Genomic DNA, 25,180 nt, shown 5'->3' with positions numbered 1-25,180 from the left:
CAAATATAGCTACAGTGGCTGCTGGGAATTACTGGAAATGCTCGTATGCAAATATCCCCGGAAGCGGGGCGGAGCCTGAGCCGCACCGCCCTCCCAGAAGTCTTTGGGAGGCGGCGGCGCGACTCAGGCGACTGGTTGGTGCCGGGGAAGATGGCCGCGCCTTAGCCGAGGCGCTAGGGAAGTTCGCATAGCGGACGCCCGCTGGGCTTGGTGCACGGGCCGGCCAGGTGAGTGCAGGGCTGCGGGGGCCCGGCGAGGGCGGACGGACCCCTTACCGTGTCACTGGACCCCAGGGAACGCGGCGCGGGTGTGGCGGGCCCTGCGGGGTCAGGGGGCGTGGCCGGGAGCAAAGGCTGCTGGGTAGGCGGCCCGGGGCTCCGGGTTTGCGGCGGAAACTCGCGGGAGGCCTGAGGCCCGCGGGGCGGGGGTCGGGGCGGGGCCTAAGGAGAGTTTGGGGCGGGGTTGAAGGCGCTTGGTTGGATTGTGGGGGGGGGCCTGGAGAGGGAATAGTGTCCCTGGGGTGGAGCCTGGGGACTGGGGGTCTGTAGAGGCAGGGCCTGGAGACTGGGGGTTATCGGTACGGGGCCTGGAGAGGGAATAGGGTCCCTGGGGTGGAGACTGGGGACTGCGGATTTATAGGGGTCTGGAGAGGGTATAGGGTCTCTGGAGATCGGGGGTTATAGGGGCGGTTCCTGGAGAGGCTGAGGCGTCCCTGGGATGAAGCCTGGTAGTTGGGGTTATAGGGGCAGGACCTGGAGAGGTTCTGGGGTCCCTAGGGTGGAACCCGGAGATTTGGGGTTATGGGGGCGGGGCCGGGAGAGGCTACGGGTCCCTAGGATGAAGCCTGGTGTTTGGAGGCGGTAGGGGAAGGGCCTGGAGAGTACATGGGGTCCCCGGAGTGGAGTCTGGGGACTGGGGAGTCTTAGGGGTGAGGCCTGGAGAGCTGGGGGCATTGGAGGCTGGACCTGAACAGTACATGGGACCCCTACGGTGAAGCCAGAGAATTTCGGGTGAGGCCGTAGGCTCAAGGGGTGAATTGAAGTGTGGGAAGCAAAGAGTATCAGCGGCGGGGCTGAAAGACTTTTAGGGGCTTGCGGCGGATCCTTGGGGGTCTGGGGCAGACCCTGAAGAAGTAGGGGGCTGGAGTTAGGGCTTGAGGAAAATGGGGCTGGTGGTCATTCCAGTCTCACTGGGCTTTTGCCTCTGAAGCAAAACAGCCTCCAGATGTCAGGTGCTTAGAAAACCCCGAGGAAATGCTCCCTCTGTTCCCTGTCACACTCAGCCCCCGCCTCGGCCACAGGCATTCCCTGTCACACTCAGCAAGCCCCTTAGCCCCAGCACGCCTGCCCCGCCTTGGCCACAGGGAACCACCCTACTGCTTGCCTGTCTGTGGGTTCTTCCTTCGGGAGAGACCCAGGGTCCGCCTGCCGCCCCCATCATCACTCACCTGGGCCAGTGCAGACCCTCCGCCGCATCTGTCAGCTGTGCCCTTGGCCCCCATGGTCCCTTCCCCAGACAGCCAGAGGGGTCCTGGTGAAACCCAAATAGGTCCCAGCCCTCCCGGGCTCCCACCTTGCTGAGGGTAGAAGCCCACCAGCCCAGGACTGGCCCTGACCTCTCCACGTTCCCCCTCGGCCCCAGCCCCATGGACAGCCGGGAACGCCCAGGCTCTGTCTCGCCTCTGGGCCTTTGCATCTGCCGTTCCCTCCACCGCAGGCCTCCATCGTTTACCCACTTCCGGCCTGGCATGCCCTGGGTGCTCAGCCAACATAGCTGACCCGCCACACCTCCCTCCCGCAGGAGCTGGTGACTGCCCTCATGTGTGACTTGCGGCGGCCAGCGGCAGGTGGGATGATGGACTTGGCCTACGTCTGTGAGTGGGAGAAATGGTCCAAGAGCACCCACTGCCCGTCGGTGCCCCTGGCCTGCGCCTGGTCTTGCCGAAATCTCATCGCCTTCACCATGGACCTGCGCAGCGACGACCAGGGTGTGTCCCCCCCGCCACCCGCTTCCCCTCCCGGCCGCACGGTGTCCTGCCCTGTTCCCCAGGTGCCCGGCACGCTGCCACGCGGGGACTCGGTCTCTCAGGCCTCCCCTCACTCTTCCCCAGCCCTCCTCTGTAACTTGGGTGAGAGCCTCAGCCTTCTGGGGGTACAGAGGGTGGATTCAGTGCTCCCCAAACCTGGGGCCGGGAGACATGAGATCGCCCCGTGTGTGGGATCGAGTGGGGCTGGGGCGGTGGTTGACGGAGGCTTGTTGGAGACACGTGCCCCAGTTTTCCAGACAGCATGTGTCACTGTTTGGTTTTTGAAAGGTACGTGGTGGCTATGCCCATCTTCTCTCCATTGTTCGAGTAATAGGCACTCATAATAGGTGGTCATTAGAGAAAATTAGAAAACCACAGAAAATTGGAATCAAATCAGGGCGATAAAAGGCCCCCATTACCTGCTGTGGAGAGGCTCCCACTGTTCATGTTTTGGGGTCATTTTCTTCTAATCTGGTTTTAAAGACATGGTCATGGCGCCTCACGGGCCTGCTCAGTTCCTGCGGGGGGACAGCCCGTTCCCTGAGCTGTCGACCCGACTGACAGCAGCTCTGTGACCTCCCCGGGGTGGGACACGCACTGGCTTCCCTGGAGCCTGCCCAGGGTCATCATCCTCGCCTCCAGGCCATGGCGCCAGGCCGTGCTGACCATGTCCCGTCCCCACAGATCTGACCCGTATGATCCACATCCTGGACACAGAGCACCCCTGGGACCTGCACTCCATCCCCTCAGACCACCGCGAGGCCATCACCTGCCTGGAGTGGGATCAGTCAGGTGAGGCCCCGGTCCCACGTGGCTGGGGGCGGCGACCCGGATCCCGGAGCAGGGGGCCCGTGTTCCCCAGTCAGTCTGGAGTCCGGCGCTGGGTCTGGAGCCCCTGGTCTGCGGCTTTGCGGGTGCTGCTCTTCCCGCAGTGCCCTGAATCATTCTTGTTCAGGGTGTCTCAGGGCGTCTCTGGAGTGCGCCTCATGCCACCTGCCGCTCTGCCCTACCTGGGCCGAGACCTCTCCACCGGGCTGGCTCCCCCGGGCGCTCTGCCCATCCCCGGAAGGTTCCCAATGATGGCTTCTTGCCCTCAGGCTCCCGGCTCCTGTCAGCAGACGCCGACGGGCAGATCAAGTGCTGGAGCATGGCGGACCACCTGGCCAATAGCTGGGAGAGCTCGGTGGGCAGCCTGGTGGAGGGGGACCCCATTGTGGCCCTGTCCTGGCTGCACAACGGTGTGAAGCTGGCCCTGCACGTGGAGAAGGTGAGTGTCCCGCCCGAGTGAGCGGGTGAGGCGGATGAGATGGATGAGATGTTACCCTGCCCAGCCACCCACCGGCCCGTCTCCTCTCCATCAGCAGCATCCCCTCGTTTTTTGAACCTTGCACTTGGCTCCCACCTGCAGTCAGGCTGTCATTAGCACCTGTGTTTTCAGGGGGCTCCTCCTTCAACTGAGGATGGCCGTTCTCAGTGAGTCGTCTCTTTCACTGGAGGCTACTGTCCTCAGCTAGCTGCTTGTATCACTGGTGGCCGCTGTCTTCCGAATGCAGCCCACCCTCCGATTTAGTAACATCCCGGAGTCCCTCTCTCTGCGCCCTGTGATTCAGCCCCACAGTTCAGAGTAGACACGGCCAGGGTTGGCGGGGGGCACCTGGGTTCAGGCTCTGACTCCACACCTCCGTGTGTCAGTGTCCTCACTGACGGCGGGGTCTCGGTGACGTTCCTGGCAAAGGCCCCACAGCCACCCCGGTGCGTGCCTCTGCGTCTGCTTGCGCTGGGGCTCTTGCAGGAACTAGGAGGCCCTCCTGGAGGGATGCAGTGGACCAGATCTTTTCTCTCGTCCCTTCCTGAGTCTCTCCCCAGGGACCGCCGTTGTCACCGCATGGCTGCAGTGCACACAGCACCCGCTTCATGCCACGGGGGCCCTCCAGGGCGTACTCCTCATCCTGCTGTCCCGTTTGTCTGTGTTTCCTGTTTTTGGTAACAGTTTTATTGGGATAGAGTTCACTGACCACAGAACTAACCCACTGAGAGTACACAGCCCACACGGCCCAGAGGCTTCGTGTAACTCTCCGTGCTGTGCAGCCACCACCACAGCTAACCTCAGACCTTTATCCTTTTTTTGTTTGTTTGTTTTTTTTTTTTTTTTTTTTTTTGAGACGGAGTCTCACGCTGTTGCCCAGGCTGGAGTGCAGTGGCGCGATCTCGGCTCACTGCAAGCTCCGCCTCCCGGGTTCCCGCCATTCTCCTGCCTCAGCCTCCTGAGTAGCTGGGACTACAGGCGCCCGCCACCGCGCCCGGCTAATTTTTTGTATTTTTAGTAGAGACGGGGTTTCACTGTGGTCTCGATCTCCTGACCTTGTGATCCGCCCACCTCGGCCTCCCAAAGTGCTGGGATTACAGGCTTGAGCCACCGCGCCCGGCCTGTTTGTTTGTTTTTTTGAGACTGAGTTTCACTCTATCCCCCAAGCTGGAGTACAGTGGTGTGATTTTGGCTCACTGCAACCTCTGCCTCCTGGGTTCAAGCGATTCTCCTGCCTCAGCTTCCTGAGTAACTGGGATTATAGGCACCTACCACGCCTGGCTAATTTTTGTGTTTTTTTAGTAGAGATGGGGTTTCACCATGTTGGCCAGGCTGGTCTCGAACTTCTGACCTCAGGTGATCTGTTTGCCTCAGCCTCCCAAAGTGCTGGGATTAGAGGTGTGAATCAGTGTGCCCGGCCAGACCTTTATCTTGTTTGTTTTTTGAGACGGGGTCTTGCTCTGTGACCAGGCTGGAGTGTAGTGGTGCGATCTTGGCTCGCTGCAGCCTCTCTCTCCTGGGCTCCGGCGATTCTCCTGCCTCAGCCTCCCAAGTAGCTGGGATTACAGGCATGCGCCACCACACCTGGCTAATTTTTTGTATTTTTAGTAGAGATGGGGTTTCTCCATGTTGGTCAGGGTGGTCTTGAACTCCTGACCTCAGGTGCTCCGCCTGCCTCTGCCTCCCAAAGTGCTGGGATGACAGGCATGAGTCACTGTGCCCAGCTTCAGACCATTCTCATCACCCCAAAAGGAAACCTGGTCCCCATCCTGCGTCACCCCGATCCATCCCCCACCCCAGCCCCCAGGACCCAGCTGTCTCTGCGGACCTGCCTGTCCTGGACATTTCATAGAAACAGGACCACACACTGCGTGGCCTTCTGTGTCTGGCGTCTCTCACTGAGTGTGACGTCCTCAAGGTGCATCCCCGCTGTGGCCTGAGTCAGAGCCTCGCTTTTTAAAATAACCAAATACATTTTATTCTTTTTTTTTTCTTTTTTTTTTTTTTTTTTTTTGAGACAGAGTCTTGCTCTGTCACCCAGTCTGGAGTGCAGTGGCGTGATCTCGGCTCACTGCAACCTCCACCTCCCGGGTTCAAGCGATTCTCCTGCCTCAGCCTCCCAAGTAGCTGCAATTACTGGTGCCCACCACCATGCCCGGCTAATTTTTGTATTTTTAGTAGAGATGGGGTTTCACCATCTTGGCCAGGCTGGTCTCGAACTCCTGACCTCGTGATCCACCCGCCTCAGCCTCACAAAGTGCTGGGATTACTGGCATGAGCCACTGCACCCAGCCAAATTTTTGTTTTTTAATTATATTAATAACAGGCACATGTGCTCCTTTAAAATACTGTCAAACAGGCCGGCCTGCGACCCACACAGACGTGTGCGGTGTGGACACCAGATGCTTCCCTCGTCGCCACAGCAACCACTGACCGCCAGGCCTGGCTCACTGCCTGGACTTCTGGACCTGCTTCTTGCTATAAAAAGTGTTTTTTTTAAACTTGTAACCTAGAGTGGATCTGTATGATAAGTATGATACACACTTTTCTCTCCCTCGCATCTTTTCACAACATAGCGACATTTTTCTTGTTTTTTTTTGTTTTGTTTTGTTTTGTTTTTTGTTTTTAAGACAGAGTTTCGCTCTTGTTGCCCAGGCCAGAGTGCAATGGTGCGATCTCGGCTCATTGCAATCTCCATCTCCTGGATTCAAACGATTCTCCTGCCTCAGCCTCCTGACTAGCTGGGATTACAGGCACCCACCACCATGCCCAGCTAATTTTTTTGTATTTTTTAGTAGCGACAGGGTTTCACTATGTTGGCCAGGCTGGTCTTGAACTCCTGACCTCAGGGGATCCACCCACCTCAGCCTCCCAAAGTGCTGGGATTACAGGTATGAGCCACCTCCCCGGCCGAGACCCCATCTCTTAAAAGACTCTTGTTGAAAGAAGGGTGGATGTTTTTGTATGTAAATAATAACTTGACAAATTTGATTTGAAACCAAATAGTGCCCACAGCAGCTGCTGGTGCTTACACACCATTTCCTGAGTGCTGCAACTCAGGTCTGCACGGTGCGGCCCAGAGCCACACAGACCCCACCTGGGTTTGTGAGTGGGGCACGTTGGCACCAGCTGCCCGGCTGCTTGTGTGCCGCATGGCAGAGCCAGAGTCAAGTCATTGCAACAGGGACCACCTGGCTCCCAGAACCGAGCATGCTGGTTTTGGTCCCTTTACAGAAAGAGGAGGTGACTCCTATTGCACACACGTTCACCATTTAATCCTCCCCACTGTCCTCCAAAGCAAAGGTGCCATTCCTTCCACCTTTCAGATGAGGAGACGGAGGGTCGGAGGGGACCACATCCCACACGGCTCAGGTGGCTGAGTCAGGATCTGAACCCAGGTGCACACTCCCCTGGCTTCTGCGTGGTTCTTCTGTGTGAGTGTTTCTCGGGGTCACAGAGGGAACCCCCGTGAGCCTGAGCGGCCCCTCCTCCCTCCCTTCTCCACAGTCAGGCGCCTCCAGCTTCGGGGAGAAGTTCTCCCGAGTGAAGTTCTCACCGTCGCTCACGCTGTTCGGCGGCAAGCCCATGGAGGGCTGGATCGCAGTGACGGTCAGCGGCCTGGTCACCGTGTCCCTGCTGAAGCCCAGCGGGCAGGTGCTGACGTCCACCGAGAGCCTGTGCCGGCTGCGCGGCCGTGTGGCCCTGGCGGACATCGCCTTCACAGGCGGCGGCAACATCGTGGTGGCCACGGCAGACGGCAGCAGCGCGTCGCCCGTGCAGTTCTACAAGGTGTGCGTGAGCGTGGTGAGCGAGAAGTGCCGCATCGACACGGAGATCCTGCCCTCCCTGTTCATGCGTTGCACCACCGACCTGAACCGCAAGGACAAGTTCCCCGCCATCACCCATCTCAAGTTCCTGGCCCGGGACATGTCGGAGCAGGTGAGCGGACACGGGCTGTCACGCAGGCTGGCAGGCTTGGAATGGAACGCTGCTTCTCAGGGTCCTGGAGGTGGAGACCCACAGGGGCCGTGGGCTAAACCAAGGTGTGGGCAGGGCCGGTCCCTCCTGGGGGCTCCAGGGGAGAACCCATTTCCTACCTTTCCCAGCATCTGGGGGCGCCCAGTCCCTCGGCTCGGGGCCCCTTCCTCCCGCTTCACGGCCACAGCACAGCCTCTTCCTGTCTCTCTCTGAATCTCGCCCTCCCACATCCTCTCGTGAGGACTCTGTGAAGACAATGGGGCCCCTGGACCCCCCCAACATGCTCTCCCGTCTCAGCGTCCTGAACCAAATCCCACCCACAGGTTCCTTCTGTGTGAGAGGCGGCCCAGCCACAGGTCCTAGAGCTGAGGATGGGATGTCCTGGGGACCACTGTCCAGCCGACCACACCAGGTCGCCTGGATTTCCGTTGTAATTCGGAATCAGTAACGCCCCAAACTCCTAGAAGCCCCCGACTTGGTTCCCTGTCCCGTTGCTCTCCCTGTGGGGGGCACCATCCGGGGACATCTGGGTTCCTGTGAGTGGAACTGGGGACAGGCAGGCCTGGGCTGGAATCCAGGAGGGCCTCGAGGGGCAGGCGTGGCCCCAGGGTCCCATGGCTCAGGCTCTGGTCGCGTGGCCAGCACAGCAGTGCCGGGTCTGCCCTCACCCCCACCTCCCCCGTAGGTGCTTTTGTGCGCGTCCAGCCAGACCAGCAGCATCGTGGAATGCTGGTCCCTGCGCAAGGAGGGGCTTCCCGTGAACAACATCTTCCAGCAGATCTCCCCCGTGGGTGAGTCTCCGGCCGGCTGCGGGAGGCCCTGGGCCTGCCCTTGGGGGCAGCTGGTTTTAATTTGGAGGCGGGTCTCGCTCTGTCACCCAGGGTGGTCCTGAACCCCACCCCTAAGCGATCCTCTTGCCTTGACCTCCAGTAGTGCTAGGATCTGGGGCGTGACCCCCGTGCCTGCCGGCCTTCTGAGTGTGTTAGGCATGTAGACTCTTCCATCCTTCCACTCCCGCCGCAGCGGCTGCCACCATCCTACGCGGAGCCGGGGCTCAGAGGCGGCGTTGCTCACCCGAGCTCACCCAGCAGGGACACCGTGAGGGGCTGCAGGCGTGCAGGCGGCTGTGGAGTGTGGGTCTGTGGGTGGGGCCGTCAGGCAGCAGGGCACAGGCCAGACCGGGCGGGGGCAGTGCACGGAATCCTCCAGAAGCTGGTTCAGGGAGAGGAAGCCACGGCTCAGCGGGTCAGCTGAGGCTGCTGAGAACACGCCCCTCACCCCACCCCCGCCCCCACCCACCTCCCCAGCAGCCTCTTCTGGGGCCCCCATTCCCATCTCTATCTGCCCGATGGGCCCCCGCACCCACGGAGCCAAGCCCGTCACCCCCACCTCCGGCACAAAATCTGGGGCTGGAGCGAAGCAGGGACGCCCGCCTGCCATGACCGTGGCCAGAACAGCCACTTGGTGCTCAGAGCCTCGGCGGCTGCGGGCCCGGTTTCCGGCCTCCGCCCTGGAGAAGGGAAGTGTTTTCCTGGCAGACAAGAGCCCAGGCCTTTGCCGACGAGCGCGAATGGACCCTGGAGCGGCCGGACGTGTGGGCTGGTGCTCCTCAGAAGCCACTAATGAGCCCCTGTCGAGAGGCCCCGATGGCTCCTGGGGCCTGCAGGTGTTTACGTCAACTGCCCATTGTGGCCGCAGGGGCGGTAAAGGTGAAGAGGGCGGCTGCCCGTTCCTTCCCCCGGGCCTCGTCGTGAGTCACCAGGCAGCTGAAGAGGGCCACTGCCGTTCCTTCCCCCAGGCCTCGTTCCTTCCCCCGGGCCTTGTGGTGAGTCACCCTGCAGTTTGAGCTGCGCTGGTTCCTATGGCAGCACCTGGCGCCACCCCGCGTGGCAGGCAGGGCTGCAAGGACCCTCAGCTTCACTGCCTGGTACCCCCGCTGGGCACATCTGTGTCCACCGTCTGCCCACAACCAGACCACCGGGTAGTCCCGGGCTCCAACGCTCCTCCTCGTCTCCTGCAGCCGTCCTCACCTGCTGGCCCAGCTCCTACTCGTCCCTAAGAGCCACGTCTCACATGCACGCCACAGCCTTTCTTGGGTCTCACGTCCCTGCAGCTGGGGGCCACTGAGACACAGTCCCTGCCACACCCATCTCTTCCCCCACCACCCCACGTGCCCACCATGCCAGGCTTCAGTCCCTGCGGCACCCAGCTCTTCACCCACTGCCCCACGTCCGCACTTAGCAGCTTAGCCTCCCCCTGCTTCAAGTCCCCTGTCATTTAGAAATGCTGACCGCAGGCCGGGCGCGGTGGCTCACGCCTGTAATCCCAGCACTTTGGGAGGCCGAGGCGGGCGGATCACAAGGTCAGGAGATGGAGACCACAGTGAAACCCCGTCTCTACTAAAAATACAAAAAATTAGCCGGGCGCGGTGGCGGGCGCCTATACTCCCAGCTACTCAGGAGGCTGAGGCAGGAGAATGGCGTGAACCCGGGAGGCGGAGCTTGCAGTGAGCCGAGATCGCGCCACTGCGCTCCAGCCTGGGCAACAGCGTGAGACTCCGTCTCAAAAAAAAAAAAAAAGAAATGCTGACCGCAGCCGTCAGTTGGATGGAGGAGGGGACGTAAATCGGGCTGTGAGGGCGCCCCGGGCACCAGCTGGGCGTGTGCTCATCATGGCGGCTGCTTCACTCAGTGCTAACCCTGTCTTTCCTGTGAGAGGCTCAGTTCCACAGGGCCAGCCGCCCTGACCACTGTGTGCCCTCCCCACATCTCAGCCACTCTCTGGGCCTCAGTGTCCCCAGGGGAATGCTGCTCATGGGACCCCTGTACAGGTTTGCAGGAGGCCCAGGCTCTGTGACTGTGATACCCTGTCCAGAGCAGAGACCTCATGACGCGGGTGGCACAGAGCAGCCGTGTGGTCGTCGGCTTCAGCCAAGTAACAAGCCAGCCCCAAACCGAGCAGCTCAGACCAGCAGCCCCGCTCTGGTTCTGTGGCTGGGCTGCCTCAGCTGCTCCGTCCTGGTTCCTGTGTGTCTGCGGTCAGCAGCCGAGGTGGCGTCGCCCGTCCACTGGCCCCACATGCCCCAGCAGGCCGGCTCTGGCTGCCCTCAGTGTCCCACAAGCAGCAAGAGCAGGACCCCCCGCACATGCTCTCTGGGTCTCCGTTTTCTGTTGTTGTTGTTTTGTTTTTGACTTAGGCTCTCCCTATGTAGCCCAGGCTGGAATGCAGTGGCTTGATCTCCGCCCACTGCAGCCTCATCCTCCTGGGCTCGAGCAATCCTCCTGCCTCAGCCTCCTGAGTTGCTGGGACTACAGGCACGCGCAGGCGTGCACCACCACACCCAGCTAACGTTTGTTGTACTTTTTGTAGAGATGGGGTCTTGCTGTGTTGCCCAGGCTGGTCTTGAACTCCTGGGCTCAAGCCATCCTCTGGCCTTGGCTTCCCAAAGTGCTGGGACGGCAGGTGTGAGCCCAGGTGCCCGGCCGTGTCACACTGGCTACCACTCCGCCCGAGATGGTAGCAGAAGCCTCCGCCCTGCTGGGAGGAGCCGCGTCTTCACACACAGGCTGCCAGGCAGCAGATCTGTGGGTGCGACCGTCCCGCGTGGCTTTATTGTGTGGGGAGCCTGGAACTGTAGTTGAGGAGGGATGGAAGTCCCAGCTCAGCTGACTGAGGCCGAGAGAGTGTTAGGGTTTGCATGGCCGCAGGTCTGGGGGGGCGTCGTCTCCCCACTGTCCGCTCCAGCGAGGGGGCGAGACGGCGCCACCCCACAGGTGTCCACGAAATCCCGGGGCCGCATCCCGTTGGCCCGCCGTGGGTCACGTGCCCGTCCCGGAACCAATCAGTGGCCGAGGCACAGAGCGCTCGGATTGGCCGGGCCTCGTCTTCCGGGCGTGGGAGCGGGGCTGCGTGAGACGCGTGAGACCCGGGAGGGGCCCTGGGCGGTTGCACGCCGGGTCCTGCTGGGCTCCTGCGGCTGCTCCTCAGCCTGTCTTCACTCCGTTACCTTCCTGTTTTCCTGCCCCTGCTTTTTCAGTTGGCGACAAACAGCCCACGATTCTCAAATGGCGGATCCTGTCGGCCACCAACGATCTGGACCGTGTGTCGGCCGTGGCGCTGCCCAAGCTGCCCATCTCGCTCACCAACACCGACCTCAAGGTGGCCAGCGACACGCAGTTCTACCCTGGCCTCGGTACGGTGGAGCCAGCGGCAGCCACTCGGCCTCAGCTCACACCGGGGGAGGTGGGCCCTGAGCGCAGGCCATGGGGCCGTGGGAGCTCACACCAAGGGAGGCGGGCCCTGAGCGCAGGCCACGGGGCCGTGGGAGCTCACAGCGGGGGAGGTGGGCCCTGAGCGCAGGCCATGGGGCCGTGGGAGCTCACAGCGGGGGAGGTGGGCCCTGAGCGCAGGCCACGGGGCCGTGGGAGCTCACAGCGGGGGAGGTGGGCCCTGAGCGCAGGCCACGGGGGCCGTGGGAGCTCACAGCGGGGGAGGTGGGCCCTGAGCGCAGGCCATGGGGTCGCGGGAACTCACAGCGGGGGAGGTGGGCCCTGAGCGCAGGCCATGGGGCCGTGGGAGCTCACACCACGGGAGGCGGGCCCTGAGCCCAGGCCGCGGGGCCGTGGGAGCTCATAGGGGGGGAGGTGGGCCCTGAGCCCAGGCCGCGGGGCCGTGGGAGCTCGGCCTCCTGGGCTCTGATGGGTTCCCGATTAGGAGGCAGACGTCATCTTTCGGGATCTATGAGGCTGGCAGACAGATTCAGTGCTCTTTAATTTGTAAAGGGAGCAAATCAACAAGGGAGCAGGGGGAACTTGGGGGCGGAACTCCTTTCCGGGTAGGCTGCTCCTCTCCTCTCCGCGCTGCAGCAGCTGTAATGTGGGTCCTGAGCTCAAACGGTGGCGTCCATGCCCCTGAGTGAGTCTGTGCGCTCTTCAGTGCTGACCCTGTTTGCTCAGCTGTGAAGTGGGGACAAGTCCGCTCTAGCTCAGGTCCCTTCCTTCCCCCAGCTCCCATTCTCCCCTGGTTCCCTGGAAAGAGCGTTGATCAAAACCCGCTCAGGGTTCAGGACTGTTCTCGGAGCCTGCAGAGAGGTTCAGGGGATGCGGTTCTGTGCTCCAAAGCCCTCGGTTTATGCTCCATTTTCCAGCCTCTCTACTGCAGCGACTACTTTTATGTCCTCTTTTCCATGAGCTTTGGGCTCTGGACCCCACCTCCCCCTGGCCTTCGTACAGAGGCAGACCCCAGTGTGACTGACAGCCCCAGCCCACCACCCTAAGATGCCTCTCTTTGGGATGCCAGGAGCCCCACCCCTTGGTCCCCCACCCCTTGGTCCCCCACCTGTAGCGCCCTCGTCCCCTGTGCTCCTTGAGTGGTACATCAGCAAGGACATGGCCCCGGCTGTGAGGGGCTGGGAGCTGTGTGGCCAAGGCTGCTGACTCCTGCTCCCCTGGTGCTCAGGGGCTTTGTAACTGAAGAAGGAGCAGCTGGGGGCACGGGTACTGGATGCCGGGGAGGGCTCATCCCCTAAATGGGCAGCCTTGGCTCTCCACACGCTGCAGAGCAGGCGGCCCTCCCCAGGTGGGCGTGTCCAGGGCCCTGCCCATGCCTAAGGAGTGCCCGTGCCCCGCAGGGCTGGCCTTGGCCTTCCACGACGGCAGCGTCCACATCGTGCATCGGCTCTCACTGCAGACCATGGCCGTCTTCTACAGCTCCGCAACCCCGAGGCCCGTGGACGAGCCGGCCATCAAGCGCCCCCGCACCGCAGGCCCTGCCGTCCACTTTAAGGCCATGCAGCTCTCCTGGACCTCACTGGCCCTCGTGGGCATTGACAACCAGGGGAAGGTGAGCTGCTTGTGTGTGTGGGGCTGGGACTGATGGGGTGCCAGAGGGAGGTGCCCCCCTGGGGAAGGGACTGCAGGTGCAAGCCCCTCGCCAGCCCCTGCCTGGGCTGCCTCGTCTGTGCCATGGGTTCATCTCGATGAGCGAGGTCACTGGGGTGGCTCACAGCGCATATTAGGAGCTTCCTAGCTAGGAGCTGTTGAGAGGACCGCCTTTCACGAGGTGGACTCCTCAGTTAAAGGAGACGAGTGTAAGCCTGGCTCCGCGTCCAGCGCAGTCAGGGCTCGGGAAGTTTTCCTTCCCTGTTCCCAGAGGCGTTGTCCATGACCCTGACAGAAAGGTGCAGGCAGTACAGACACATGCACGCACACGGGCCGGCACATGGGGGCGTGCACATACAGGCCCACAAGCATGGCTGGCCCACCGGTCCACTGGCCCATGGGTCCATCTGGAGCCTTCAAAGTAGGCTCAATAAAGGGCCTCGCTTGCCTCATTGCTTCCAGAGTGGGCCCAGAGCCACCTGGAGAGGAGCTGCAGGTCCCTTCCCCGCCCCCGACAACACGCACCTCAGCCCCAGGGCCCCATGCCCCTCCCGGCTGAGGTTGCAGCCCCACGTCTCACCCGGCTTTCCCTGGGCTCTGTCTCTGGCAGCTGAGCGTGCTCCGCCTCTCGCCCTCCATGGGCCACCCGCTGGAGGTGGGACTGGCACTGCGGCACCTGCTTTTCCTGCTGGAGTACTGCATGGTAACCGGCTATGACTGGTGGGACATCCTGCTGCACGTGCAGCCCAGCATGGTGCAGAGCCTGGTGGAGAAGCTGCATGAGGAGTACACGCGCCAGACCGCTGCCCTGCAGCAGGTGAGGTCATGTGGCAGGTGGGGCCCCGTGGCAGGTGGGGGCGGCCCTGCAGCAGGCAGGGGCCCCGTGGTCAGTGAGGGGCCAGCAGCAGGGAGGGGGGTCCCCGCATTAGTTGTGGAGGTCTCTGCGGCAGACGTGGGGGTCCCAGCAGCAGACGGGGTTGTGGCAGCTGTGGTGGGTCCCTGTGGCAGATCAGGGGCTCTGTGGCAGGCGGAGGGCAGGAGGGGCAGGTAGCCTGCAGCAGGTGAGGCTGTGCGTGGGGTGTGCACCCAGAGGCCCGTCCAGTAAAGCTGCACCTCAGAGGAGCACTTTGTTTCCCTCCTCACTTGGGAAGTTTCCTCTGTAACACGTTAAGCCTCACAGGTAAGGCCTGATGCTCCCTGGATGACTCCCTTCTCCAGTGTTCCCAGTCTGGGGGTGTCTTTCTAAGTCATCCTCTCAGAGTGAGAGAGGGTTCCAGGGTGCACACCAGGCAGGCCCATGGTGTGAGGCCTCAGCTAGCACAGTCAGAAGATGAACACACAGAGACCCGCCCATTGGAAGGAGAGCAGAGAGCGGACACGGAGGCCTGGCCGTTGGAAGGAGAGGAGAGGGCGGACACGGAGGCCTGGCCGTTGGAAGGAGAGGAGAGGGCGGACACGGAGGCCTGGCCGTTGGAAGGAGAGGAGGGGACAGAGAGGCCCGCCCATCAGAAAGGTCTCTTGCAGTGATGTCGTCATGCGCCTGCAATCTCAGAGTGTCTGCGAAAGACCTCAGATCTAACGAGCTCAACTGGCAGCTGCACATGGGACCAGCCCTCTAAACCTTAGTCGTGTTCCTCTATGCCGCCAAGAACCAATACGAAGATAAAATGGGAAAAATATCCCACTCACAGCACAGCCTGCTGAGAGACACGGGAGACCCAGGCAGGGGGCTGTGATGCTAAACCCCGGCATGGCTGGGGTCCGTAGCCAGTGACGGGGCTTGTGATGGCGAGGCCTCACTCTCTCCCTCCTTGGGCCCTCACTGCGTGCCAAGTGTTTCATTTTTGTTTTTTAGTTATTTCTATTTTTTGTAGAGATGAGGTCTTCTGTGTTACACAGGCTCTGCAACTCCCAGCCTCCAGGAATCCTCCAACCTCAGCCTCCCAAAATGCTTCAACTCATTAATTCTGTCCTGCTAGACCAGGGTCTCCCTGCAGGCACCGCGGACATCGGGGGCTGGAGCAGCCTCTGGGGTGGGGGGCATCCTGTTGAGCAGCCTCCCTGGCCTCCACTTGTCAGGGGCACCCCCAGTGGTGAGAACTAGAAATGTCTGCAGACATCACCAGGACGCCCCCGCCGGGGCAGAGCTGCTCCCAGCTGAGATCCGGCACCTGGTCCTGTGTGGCCGGTCCTCTGCGCCCGTTTTGCCACGAGGTTGCTGAGGTGCAGAGGTGAAGCAGCTTTCCCAGCTCACAGAACACCTGGGCTCAGGGTCGGACTGCTCTTCTCCCCACTGGAGCCTTGGCGGGCGCCTCTGCCACAGCCCTTTGGGGTGACCCGGCTTCCTGCCCCCAGGTTCTCTCCACCCGGATCCTGGCCATGAAGGCCTCGCTCTGCAAGCTGTCGCCCTGCACGGTGACCCGCGTGTGCGACTACCACACCAAGCTCTTCCTCATCGCCATCAGCTCCACCCTGAAGTCGCTGCTGCGCCCCCACTTCCTCAACACGCCCGACAAGAGCCCCGGCGACCGGCTGACCGAGATCTGCGCCAAGATCACTGACGTCGGTGGGTCCTGTCCCGCGCCCAGGGCCTTGAGGCTCTTTTCATTTTTTTTTTTTTTTATTTATTTATTGTTTTTACTCTTGAGATAGGGTCTTAGCTGGAGTGCAGTGTCACACTCAGCTCATTGCAGCCTCAGCCTCAGCCTCCGCCTCCCTGGTTCAAGTGATTCTCCTGCCTCAGCCTCCCAAGTAGCTGGGATTACAGGCCTGCACCATCACGCCCGGCTGATTTTTGTATTTTTAGTAGAGATGGGGTTTCACCATGTTGGCCAGGCTGGTCTCGAACTCCTGACCTCAAATGACCCACCTGCCTCAGCCTCCTAAAGTCCTGGGATACAGCCTAAAGGCTGGGATTACACCACACCCAGCCGTTTAGAGACAGGGTCTCACTGTGTCATCCAGGTTGCAGCACGGTGGCACAGTTACAGCTCAGTGCAGCCTCTGCCTTCCAGGCTCAAGCAATCTTCTCGCCTCAGCCTCTGGAGTAGCTGGGATTACAAGCGTGCGCCACACACGCAGTTTTTAATTATTCGCAGAGACAAGGTCTCACTGTGATGCCCAGACTGGTCTTGACCTCCTGAGCTCAAGCGATCCTTCCACCTGGGGGCTGAGATGCTACTCCCAGGCCGAGACCCGGCACCCGGGTCCTGTGAGGCAGGTCTGCTCCTCCTCCCATTTTGCTATAAGGGGACTGAGGCAGAGAGGCTAAGCAGCTCACCCAGCATGTGGTGTCCCACTCGCCTCGGCCTCCTAAAGCGCTGGGATTATAGGCGTGAGCCGCTGTGCTTGGCAGGTTGTCTCTTAAAAATTAGGGTTGCCGGGCGCAGTGGCTCAGGCCTGTAATCCCAGCACTTTGGGAGGCCGAGGTGAGCGGATCATGAGGTCAGAGGTCAGATCGAGACCATCCTGGCTAACACAGTGAAACCCCATCTCTAGTAAAAATACAAAAACGAGCAGGGCACGTTGGAAGGCGCCTGTAGTCCCAGCTACTCCGGAGGCTGAGGCAGGAGAATTGCTTGAACCCGGGAGGCAGAGCTTGCAGTGAGCTGAGATCGTGCCATTGTACTCCAGCCTGGGCGGCGTGAGACTCCGTCTCAAAAAATTTAAAAATTAGGGTTATCGTTTGTCTGGAGTACCCAGCTCACTGTGGGCGTGTGGCGCCCGTGGTATCTGGGAGCTGTGTGCACAGTCATTATTTCTGTGGGGCCACCCTAGTCACCATCCAACAGGCATCTGTTGGGTGTGTAACCGGCGCCAGGTGCCGGTCCTGCGTGGCTGCAGCTGCAGTGTGGACACACTGCTGTGTTCACAGAGTTCACCTCGGAGCAGGGGCAGATGTGCACCAGCGGGCCGGGCCTGAGCAGAGGCGGCCCTGGCATGGGGACCTGCCCGCGCCAAGGCCTGCAGGCCGAGAGAAGCGGCCCCCAGGTGGGCGGGCAGTGGGCTCCCGGTTCCTCCCTGGCAACGCCATCGCCCCCTTCTCCTTCCCGCCGTGGGTCCCCTTGTGTCCTGGCAGCGGCTGGGCGCTCGGTGCAGGTCGAAGGACCGAGGGTTGCAGTTAGGTCACCGTGTACAAGAAGCCCGAGCTGACCCGACCCGTGTCTCCTTGCAGACATTGACAAGGTCATGATCAACCTCAAGACGGAGGAGTTTGTCCTAGACATGAACACGCTGCAGGCGCTGCAGCAGCTCTTGCAGTGGGTGGGCGACTTCGTGCTCTACCTGCTGGCCAGCCTGCCCAACCAGGTGCGCTGCACTCACCCCTGAGGCTGCCCTCGCCCCTGAGGCTGCCCTCCCCGAGGCCCCGCCCCTCATCGGGGCCCTGACTCCTGGCCCCGCCCCTCATCTGGGCCCTGACTCCTGGCCCCGCCCCTCATCAGGGCCCTGACTCCCTGGCCCCGCCCCTCATCTGGGCCCTGACTCCTTGGCCCCGCCCCTCATCTGGGCCCTGACTCCTGGCCCCGCCCCTCATCAGGGCCCTGACTCCCTGGCCCCGCCCCACATCAGGGCCCTGCCTCCCTGGCCCCGCCTCTCATCTGAGCCCTGACTCCCTGGCCCCGCCCCTCATCAGGGCCCTGCCTCCCTGGCCCCGCCTCTCATCTGAGCCCTGACTCCTTGGCCCCGCCCCTCATCTGGGCCCTGCCTCCTTGGCCCTGCCCGTCCCTGGGCCCCGCCTCCCAGGCCCTGCCCCTGAAAACCACTTCAGCCCCGCCCCTACTTGGAGCCCCACCTCCTGACACTGTCTATTCTCAAAGCTCCACTTCCTATCCCGCCCGTCCTGAAGCGCTGCCCCACCTCAGAGCCCTCACCTCCATGAAGCTTCTGCAAAAAACCCTTCCTTGACCACACACTTTCTGCCCATTCTCGAAGCCCCGCCTCCCAGACCCTGCCCCTTCTCGGTCCCACCCTTTACTCTCCCCAGCTCCCGGTGCAGGGGGCGGTTGGGGGGAGTTGGCAGCTTTGAAATCATCAAGTCTCCATCCACACCCCCACCTTCAAGTATGCGGCCTGTGTGCCCCGAGCAGGGCTCCAGCCTCCCCCCGCCCACACACTCTGTCCTGCCCAAACCGTGACTTCTCTCCCCAAGTTTCATTCTGCCCTGGGGCCTCTGTCTCTCCACCCGCGCCCATCAGGGACGGTTTGAAGTCCCTGTCTGCTCCTTGTGGGACTTGAGGCTGCCAGGTTCTCTCGGCTCCCAGTACAGCCACCAGGGCCACTCAGCTGTGGGGGGGCGGCTGCTCCTCCATGTGCCGGTGGGGACGTTGGCCTCAGCCAGAGCCGCTTCTTAGTCCTGTGGCGGCTCAGGGATGGGACAGCTCTCCAGACGGGGCTGTCCTGGGCCCTGCAGGGCGCTGAGCAGTGTCCCCGGCATCCACCCACTCCGTGCCAGGAGCTCCCCAGTCCTGACCACCACAAACGTCCCAGACCCTGTCCATTGCCTCCAGGTCGGGGTTCCACCGGACCCGAGAGACCTCATCCCATCACCATCTGCCCCCCGCCGCCCAGCCACTCCGATGCCTCTTTCCGGCAGGGCTCGCTGCTGAGGCCGGGCCACAGCTTCCTGCGGGATGGCACCTCGCTGGGCATGCTTCGGGAGCTGATGGTGGTCATCCGCATCTGGGGCCTGCTGAAGCCCAGCTGCCTGCCCGTGTACACGGCCACCTCGGACACCCAGGACAGCATGTCCCTGCTCTTCCGCTTGCTCACCAAGCTCTGGATCTGCTGTGAGGCCCCCTGCCCTCTGCTCCCCTCTCCCTACCAGAACACACCGCGTCCGAGCCCCCTGCCAGAACATAAGCCCTCTGCTCCCCTCTCCCTACCAGAACATACCGTGTCCGAGCCCCCCGCCAGAACATAAGCCCTCTGCTCCCCTCTCCCTACCAGAACGCACCGTGTCCGAGCCCCCTGCCAGAACATAAGCCCTCTGCTCCCCTCTCCCTACCAGAACGCACCGTGTCCGAGCCCCCTGCCAGAACATAAGCTCTCTGCTCCCCTCTCCCTACCAGAACGCACCGTGTCCGAGCCCCCCGCCAGAACATAAGCTCTCTGCTCCCCTCTCCCTACCAGAACGCACCGTGTCCGAGCCCCCTGCCAGGATATAAGCCCTCTGCTCCCCTCTCCTACCAGAACACACCGTGTCCGAGCCCCCCGCCAGAACATAAGCCCTCTGCTCCCGTCTCCTACCGGAACGCACCGTGTCCGAGCCCCTTGCCAGAACATAAGCCCTCTGCTCCCCTCTCCCTACTGGAACGCACTGTGTCCGAGCCCCCCGCCAGAACATAAGCCCTCTGCTCCCCTCTCCCTACCAGAACGCACCGTGTCCGAGCTCCCCGCCAGAACATAAGCCCTCTGCTCCCCTCTCCTACCAGAACACACCGTGTCCGAGCCCCCCGCCAGAACATAAGCCCCTGCAGGTGGCAATGGCTCTGCCTTGATCTCTGCCGTTTCCTCGGTTCGCAGCACAGGTCCACGCTCGGTGTGGGTGCCATTGGGATGGCAGCCACTCCCAGACTCCTATTTGCTGTCTCTCCTTGCCAGGTTGTGTGTATGTGAGGAGGGTGGGTTGGATCGTTCTTATGTCTCAGTGTCTGGAAAAGGCACAGTGCTTCCCACATACTTTTTTTTTCTTTTTTTGAGATGGAGTCTTGCTCTGTTACCCGGGCGGGAGCGCAGTGGCGCAATCTCGGCTCACTGCAAGCTCCACCTTCCAGGTTCACGCCATTCTCCTGCCTCAGCCTCCGGAGTAGCTGGGACTACAGGCGCCCGCCACTGCGCCTGGCTAACTTTCTGTATTTTTAGTAGAGACGGGGTTTCACAGTGTTTGCCAGGATGATCTCCATCTCCTGACCTCGTGATCCACCCGCCTTGGCCTCCCAAAGTGCTGGGATTATAGGCGTGAGTCACCGCCCCCGGCCAGCTTCCTACATACTTTTTAAGTGAATGAGGGAGTCTCATGATTGAGGCCAGAGAGGGTGAGAGAACCCTGGGGTCACCCAGCCAGGCAGACAGAGCCGGGGCCCCGACCTGGTGCTCCTGAACTGGAGGGGCTCCCCGTGCGTCCCGGGTGGCCGGGTGGTGCCCCGGGCAGGGTTGCCCCAGGCAGAGTTGCCGAGACCTTGGCCACCCCTCTCTGCAGGTCGCGATGAGGGCCCAGCGAGCGAGCCAGACGAGGCGCTGGTGGACGAGTGCTGCCTGCTGCCCAGCCAGCTGCTTATCCCCAGCCTGGACTGGCTGCCCGCCAGCGACGGCCTGGTCAGCCGCCTGCAGCCCAAACAGCCCCTACGTCTGCAGTTCGGCCGGGCGCCCACACTGCCTGGCAGTGCTGCCACCCTGCAGCTCGATGGCCTTGCAAGGTGCGTGTGTCCCTGCATTGGTCCCCAAACACACCTCCCTCCATGCCCTGCCCCAAGGCCCCCCGAATCCACACAGCTCCCTCCCTCCGTGTCCTGCCCCAGAGCCCCCCAATCCACACAGCTCCCTCCCTCCATGTCCTGCCCCAGGGCCCCCCTGAATCTGCACGGCTCCCTCCCTCCCTCCCTGTCCTGCCCCAAGACCCCTGAATCCACACAGCTCCCTCCCTCCATGTCCTGCCCCAAGACCCCTGAATCCACACAGCTCCCTCCCTCCATGTCCTGCCCTAGGGCCCCCCGAATCCACATAGCTCCCTCCCTCTATGTCCTGCCCCAGGGCCCCTGAATCCACACGGCCATAACTGCTGCTTCCTTCCAGGTGCCCTTAACGCCATACCCTAGTGGCGTCCCTGCTCTTCTATGAACCACCACCCATGCGGGCACCCAGTCCTTCCATTCACCCTCTCGCTTCCCCCACTGCCCCCGCCCCGACGGTCTTGCTCTGTCGCCCAGGCTGGAGTGCAGTGGTGCCATCTTGGCTCACTGCAACCTCTGCTTCCCAGGTTCAAATGATTCTCCTGCCTCAGCCTCCTGAGTATCTGGGATTACAGGCGTCACCACCACACCCAGGTATTTTTTGTATTTTTGGTAGAGACGTGGTTTCGCCATGTTGGCCACGCTGGTCTTGAACTCCTGACCTCAGGTGATCTACCCGTCTCGCCCTGCCAAAGTGCTGGGGTTACAGGCGTGAGCCACCGCGCTGGCCTTGCCTTGGTTTTTACTGATTGTGTGCTAGCCTTGCTGTGCAGGGTGCCCTTAGTTTCTGCCCTTAGTCTCTGGTCTCTCTGGATGTGAGGCCTCACCGTCAATCCCCTTATTGATGGAGAGAGACGCCATAGCATGGCCCAGGGCACCGCTGAGCACAAACACCTCACCAGAAGGCTCTCCCAGGGTTACGAGGTCAGCTGCAGGGCTCGGGGCTGGCCTTCCTCTGGAACATGCAGGGTTTGGACAACCCGAGCCTGCTGAGCTCACCCCGGCCACCCAGCAGCCCTGTGGGGTGGGACCTTGTCACCCACTTCACGGTGAGGAAACCCAGCCTGGAAAGGGTGGGACCTTGTCACCCCACTCGTCTGGGGTCACGTGGTCAGGAAGCGGTCAAGTCCAGATTTGAACCCAGGCCCGTCAGACCCCCAGCCCATTTCCAACATGCGTTTGACCAGGAGCACACCCAAACCCCCTGAGCCGCTGATGGCTCATGGCTGGAATTTTAGAAAACACAGATGAGCAAAAAGAAGAAAATGAAGTGAACCCCCAGTAGCCTGGCTCTGGGCCTGGCCTGGCTCCAGGACCTTCAGCATTCTCTTCCTCGTGCTCACTGTGGGAGGGTCCTGCTAGTGAGTCACGCACGAGGGTTTGGGTTTCAGGAAAAGACTTGATGGAAAGAGGACAGTTACGTCAGAGGCTTGTAAACTGGGAAAATTTCAAATATTTAATGAGAGCAGAATAAGCCAGCTCACCCCTACCCAGACCCAGGCCCCCCACCCACCACCAAGGGCAGCTTTTGCCACCAGAATCTGTTGTCGTACAGAGGTCCCGGTGCCCCCAGGCTGGGGGTCTGGGCTGAGGTGGTGTGGAAGCCCTACATACCCCCTTCTGTAAAGTCTCAAATGGGAGGGTCGCAAACACCTTCTCCGCTTCCCAGGTGCCCTGTGTGGGCCCCGTCCCCTTTACTGGGCCCCTGAGCCTTGGGCTTCCCAGGCATCTGGGAGACCGACTCTCCTCCGTGTGTGGGGGGCCCCACACCCTTTACTAGGCTTGTCTCAGGTGGTCCCGCACCTCCCACCTAACTGTTCACAGACACCTGGGCCCACCTGGCAGATGGTGTGAAGCCGGCCACCCCCTCCACCCACACCTGTGGACAGATGCCCCTGCCGGAACCTGGCCTCATGGTGCCCAGCCCTTCCTCACGCTCTCCCCTCTCCCGCCAGGGCCCCAGGCCAGCCCAAGATCGACCACCTGCGGAGGCTGCACCTTGGCGCCTGCCCCACGGAGGAGTGCAAGGCCTGCACCAGGTGAGGGGCCCTGAGCCTGCTGACTCCCAGAGCTCTGCCGCCCGGGATGGCCCAGCTCATTCCAGCCAAGGCTCCAGACAGTCGAGCGTGGTAGGGGAGCGTGTCCCAGAGGGAGTGCTGGAGCCGGGATCCCAGGATGTGGAACAGTTAACTTGGCATGGCGGGGCTACTTCAGAGAGCAGTAGTTCTTCCCGGTGGGTGCAGCAGCGTGGGCAGAGGCCTTGTGGCAGGTGGGAGCACGGGGAGCAGGCGTGAGGGAGGCCCGCCCAGAAGTAGGAGCCCGCCCAGCGCCTGCCTCCCCGCAGGTGCGGCTGCGTCACCATGCTCAAGTCGCCCAACAGGACCACAGCGGTGAAGCAGTGGGAACAGCGCTGGATCAAGAACTGCCTGTGCGGCGGGCTCTGGTGGCGGGTGCCCCTCAGCTACCCCTGAGTCCGGCTGCTGCGAGAGCCACCGCTCTCCCTGGACGCTCCTTGGCGCAGTTAACCTCAGCCCACCTGGCAGGGCTGTCGAAGGCCATGGGCCGGACGCCTGCGTGACCAGCAGAGCTGCTGGGGAAGCCCCTGCCTTTGTCCAGCTGGGCCCGTGGCCCACACACCGCCCTCCCGGGACCCCCGATCCCTGGACCATCCGCATCCAGAGGACCGTCTGTGACGGCCGGGGGTCCCCGTGGACCTTGGGGTGACCCGGCTCGGGCGCCTGCCTCGGTTTCCTCGCCTCTCCTGCCGAGAGCGCTGAACCTGGACAAGCTGCAGCTGGGAAGGGCGGGTCCAATAAACGCCCTCTGCGCCCACAACCTCAGTGCGGCGCCCAATAAACGCCCAGGCCCCGCCCACAACCTCGGTGCGGCGCCCAATAAACGCCCAGGCCCCGCCCACAGCCTCGGTGTGGTGCCCGGGAGCCTGTGTCCTCTTGGCCTGTCTTTAAATCAGTATTTATGGGGCACCTAGTGGATGCCAGGCCCGGGCGTCCAAAGTGAGCAGTGGGGACAGGACACAGCAGGCCGGGTGGGTGGGACGGGGCTGTCGTCAGGGTGGCTTTTGTCCAGGCCTGCATCTGCCTATGTCAGTGCGGTGTCTTTGCCTGTCTATGTACTGTCTCTACATATCTCTGGCATCTCTGCCTGTGTGTGTGGTGTTTCTGCCTGTCTGTCTACCCTCTCCGTATGTCTGCGTGTCTCTGGCATCTGCCTGGCTCCGTGTGGTGTGTCTGCGCATCTCCACTGTCTCTGCATGTCTCTGGGATCTCTGCACTTCTCTGTGAACTGTCTGTGTGTGTCTGCGTGCTGTTTCTCTGGCTCTGCCTGGCTCTGTCCCTGTCGTGTTTCTCCGGCTGCGCTCTGCTGGAGGCTGCTTAGTCCCTGGGCCAAAGTTTCTGCCATTTCTGCCACTGTCCCCAGGGGTCCCGCCTTCCGCCTCCGGCAAGCACTTCTTCCAATTAGGCTGCGTTCCCGCGGCGAGAGGCCTTCCCGGCACAGAGGCGCCCTGCTGTGTGCCGATGGACTCCTTTCTGCGGCTCCGGCTCCGGGGCGGGCAGCGAGGGTGGGGTGAGTGCCCAGTGCTGGCTTGCGAAGCGGGAGCTCACGCGCCCCATCACCTGGCCGAGGCACCCCCACTTTAAAGCCCGCCTGCCCACCGCTGCAGACTCCAAGCTATGCTGGACACCCGGCCCCGTCTCACCGCCCACCTGGCCACTCTCTGAGGGAAATGGCAGACCCGAGGGCAGCCCCCAGCCCCACTCCTGTGACCTCTTGTGCTGGGGCGTGTGTGGGTCTCCATCTCCTCGAGTCACTCAGCATGTGTGGGGCACCTGGTAGATGCCAGGGGTGTCCAAAGTGAGTGACGGACAGAGCACAGTGGGCCCTGGCGGGTGGTTGGGGGCCCAGCTGCTACAGAGTGGCTTTTGTCTGGGTGCCTCTGCGGTGTTTCCATGTGGCTCTGCAGAGACCAGAGTGCAGGAGCACTGGCGAGGGGTACGGGCCCGTGGCGGGTGGCTGGAGAGGAGACGGGAGCGCTGGCGAGGGGTGCGGGCCCGTGGCGGGTGGGTGGAGAGGAGACGGGAGTGCTGGCGAGGGGTGCGGGCCCGTGGCGGGTGGCTGGAGAGGAGACGGGAGCGCTGGCGAGGGGTGCGGGCCCGTGGCGGGTGGCTGGAGAGGAGACGGGAGCGCTGGCGAGGGGTGCCCACGGATTTTGGGGCGCAGGCTCGCGGGCAGCTTCAGGAGCCGGCAGATCAGAGTCGCCCAGCGCCTGACTCGTGAGTGATGACGCCTCTAGGTGACCTGGTTGAAGCCTGGACGCGTGGAGTGGGGACAGGCCGCCCGCTGGTCCTGTCAGTTCCTGACCACGTGAGCAGGGTGGGCTTGCGTCAGTAGGTTTGGGGGGGTCTGTCCCTCAGACTGCTGTCACAAGCTGACTGTCATGAGCTCCTGCCTCACGCAAGTATAGTGAGGTGGGCAGGGCATGGGGGTGCCAAGAGGAGACCTGTGGCCCCGAAGCTCTGCTGTC

The 25,180-nt window shown here is 62.2% G+C and overlaps 1 protein-coding gene and 1 long non-coding RNA gene across 13 annotated transcripts; one reads left to right on the top strand and one right to left on the bottom strand.

Annotated features, from left to right (window-relative positions):
• The first annotated feature begins 125 nt into the window (after nt 1-125).
• Nucleotides 126-23,591, top strand: MED16 (mediator complex subunit 16). 12 transcript variants are annotated; one of them, XR_012428151.1, is made up of 16 exons: nt 126-227; nt 1,801-1,987; nt 2,711-2,818; nt 3,124-3,293; nt 6,840-7,271; nt 7,996-8,101; nt 11,347-11,502; nt 12,940-13,151; nt 13,800-14,006; nt 15,545-15,755; nt 17,364-17,497; nt 18,783-18,975; nt 19,621-20,146; nt 20,388-20,604; nt 22,593-22,676; nt 22,982-23,591. XR_012428151.1 is itself a non-coding variant. In XM_015440810.3 (15 exons), exons 2-15 carry the CDS (start codon nt 1,819-1,821, stop codon nt 23,106-23,108), a joined length of 2,526 nt encoding a protein of 841 aa, XP_015296296.1. In that variant the 5' UTR covers nt 126-227; nt 1,801-1,818; the 3' UTR covers nt 23,109-23,591. The 12 variants fall into 12 exon arrangements, 6 of the variants coding, with proteins under 6 accessions (XP_015296296.1, XP_073881232.1, XP_073881234.1 ...); XR_012428153.1 differs by having other exon boundaries at nt 18,697-18,975; XR_012428155.1 differs by having other exon boundaries at nt 11,347-11,552.
• On the bottom strand, nt 6,589-8,536 carry LOC141409173 (uncharacterized). The gene is made up of 2 exons (XR_012428158.1): nt 7,430-8,536; nt 6,589-7,335 (listed from the first exon to the last, which is right to left on the bottom strand). It is a non-coding gene; the product is annotated as an uncharacterized lncRNA (long non-coding RNA).
• Nucleotides 23,592-25,180: the final 1,589 nt, after the last annotated feature.

This window comes from Macaca fascicularis, chromosome 19 (genome assembly GCF_037993035.2).
Source record: "Macaca fascicularis isolate 582-1 chromosome 19, T2T-MFA8v1.1".
Lineage (NCBI taxonomy): Eukaryota > Metazoa > Chordata > Mammalia > Primates > Cercopithecidae > Macaca > Macaca fascicularis.
The sequence above is the reverse complement of the archived record's forward strand: the minus strand, read 5'-3'. Positions and strand labels throughout refer to the sequence as shown.

Excerpts from the sequence above, each read along its gene's own strand:
- MED16 (XM_015440810.3), top strand. The coding sequence starts at position 1,819 with ATGTGTGACTTGCGGCGGCCAGCGGCAGGTGGGATGATGGACTTGGCC. Across the intron at positions 8,102-11,346 it reads CCAGCAGATCTCCCCCGTGG|TTGGCGACAAACAGCCCACG; the intron begins GTGAGTCTCCGG and ends CTGCTTTTTCAG. Across the intron at positions 22,677-22,981 it reads GAGTGCAAGGCCTGCACCAG|GTGCGGCTGCGTCACCATGC; the intron begins GTGAGGGGCCCT and ends GCCTCCCCGCAG.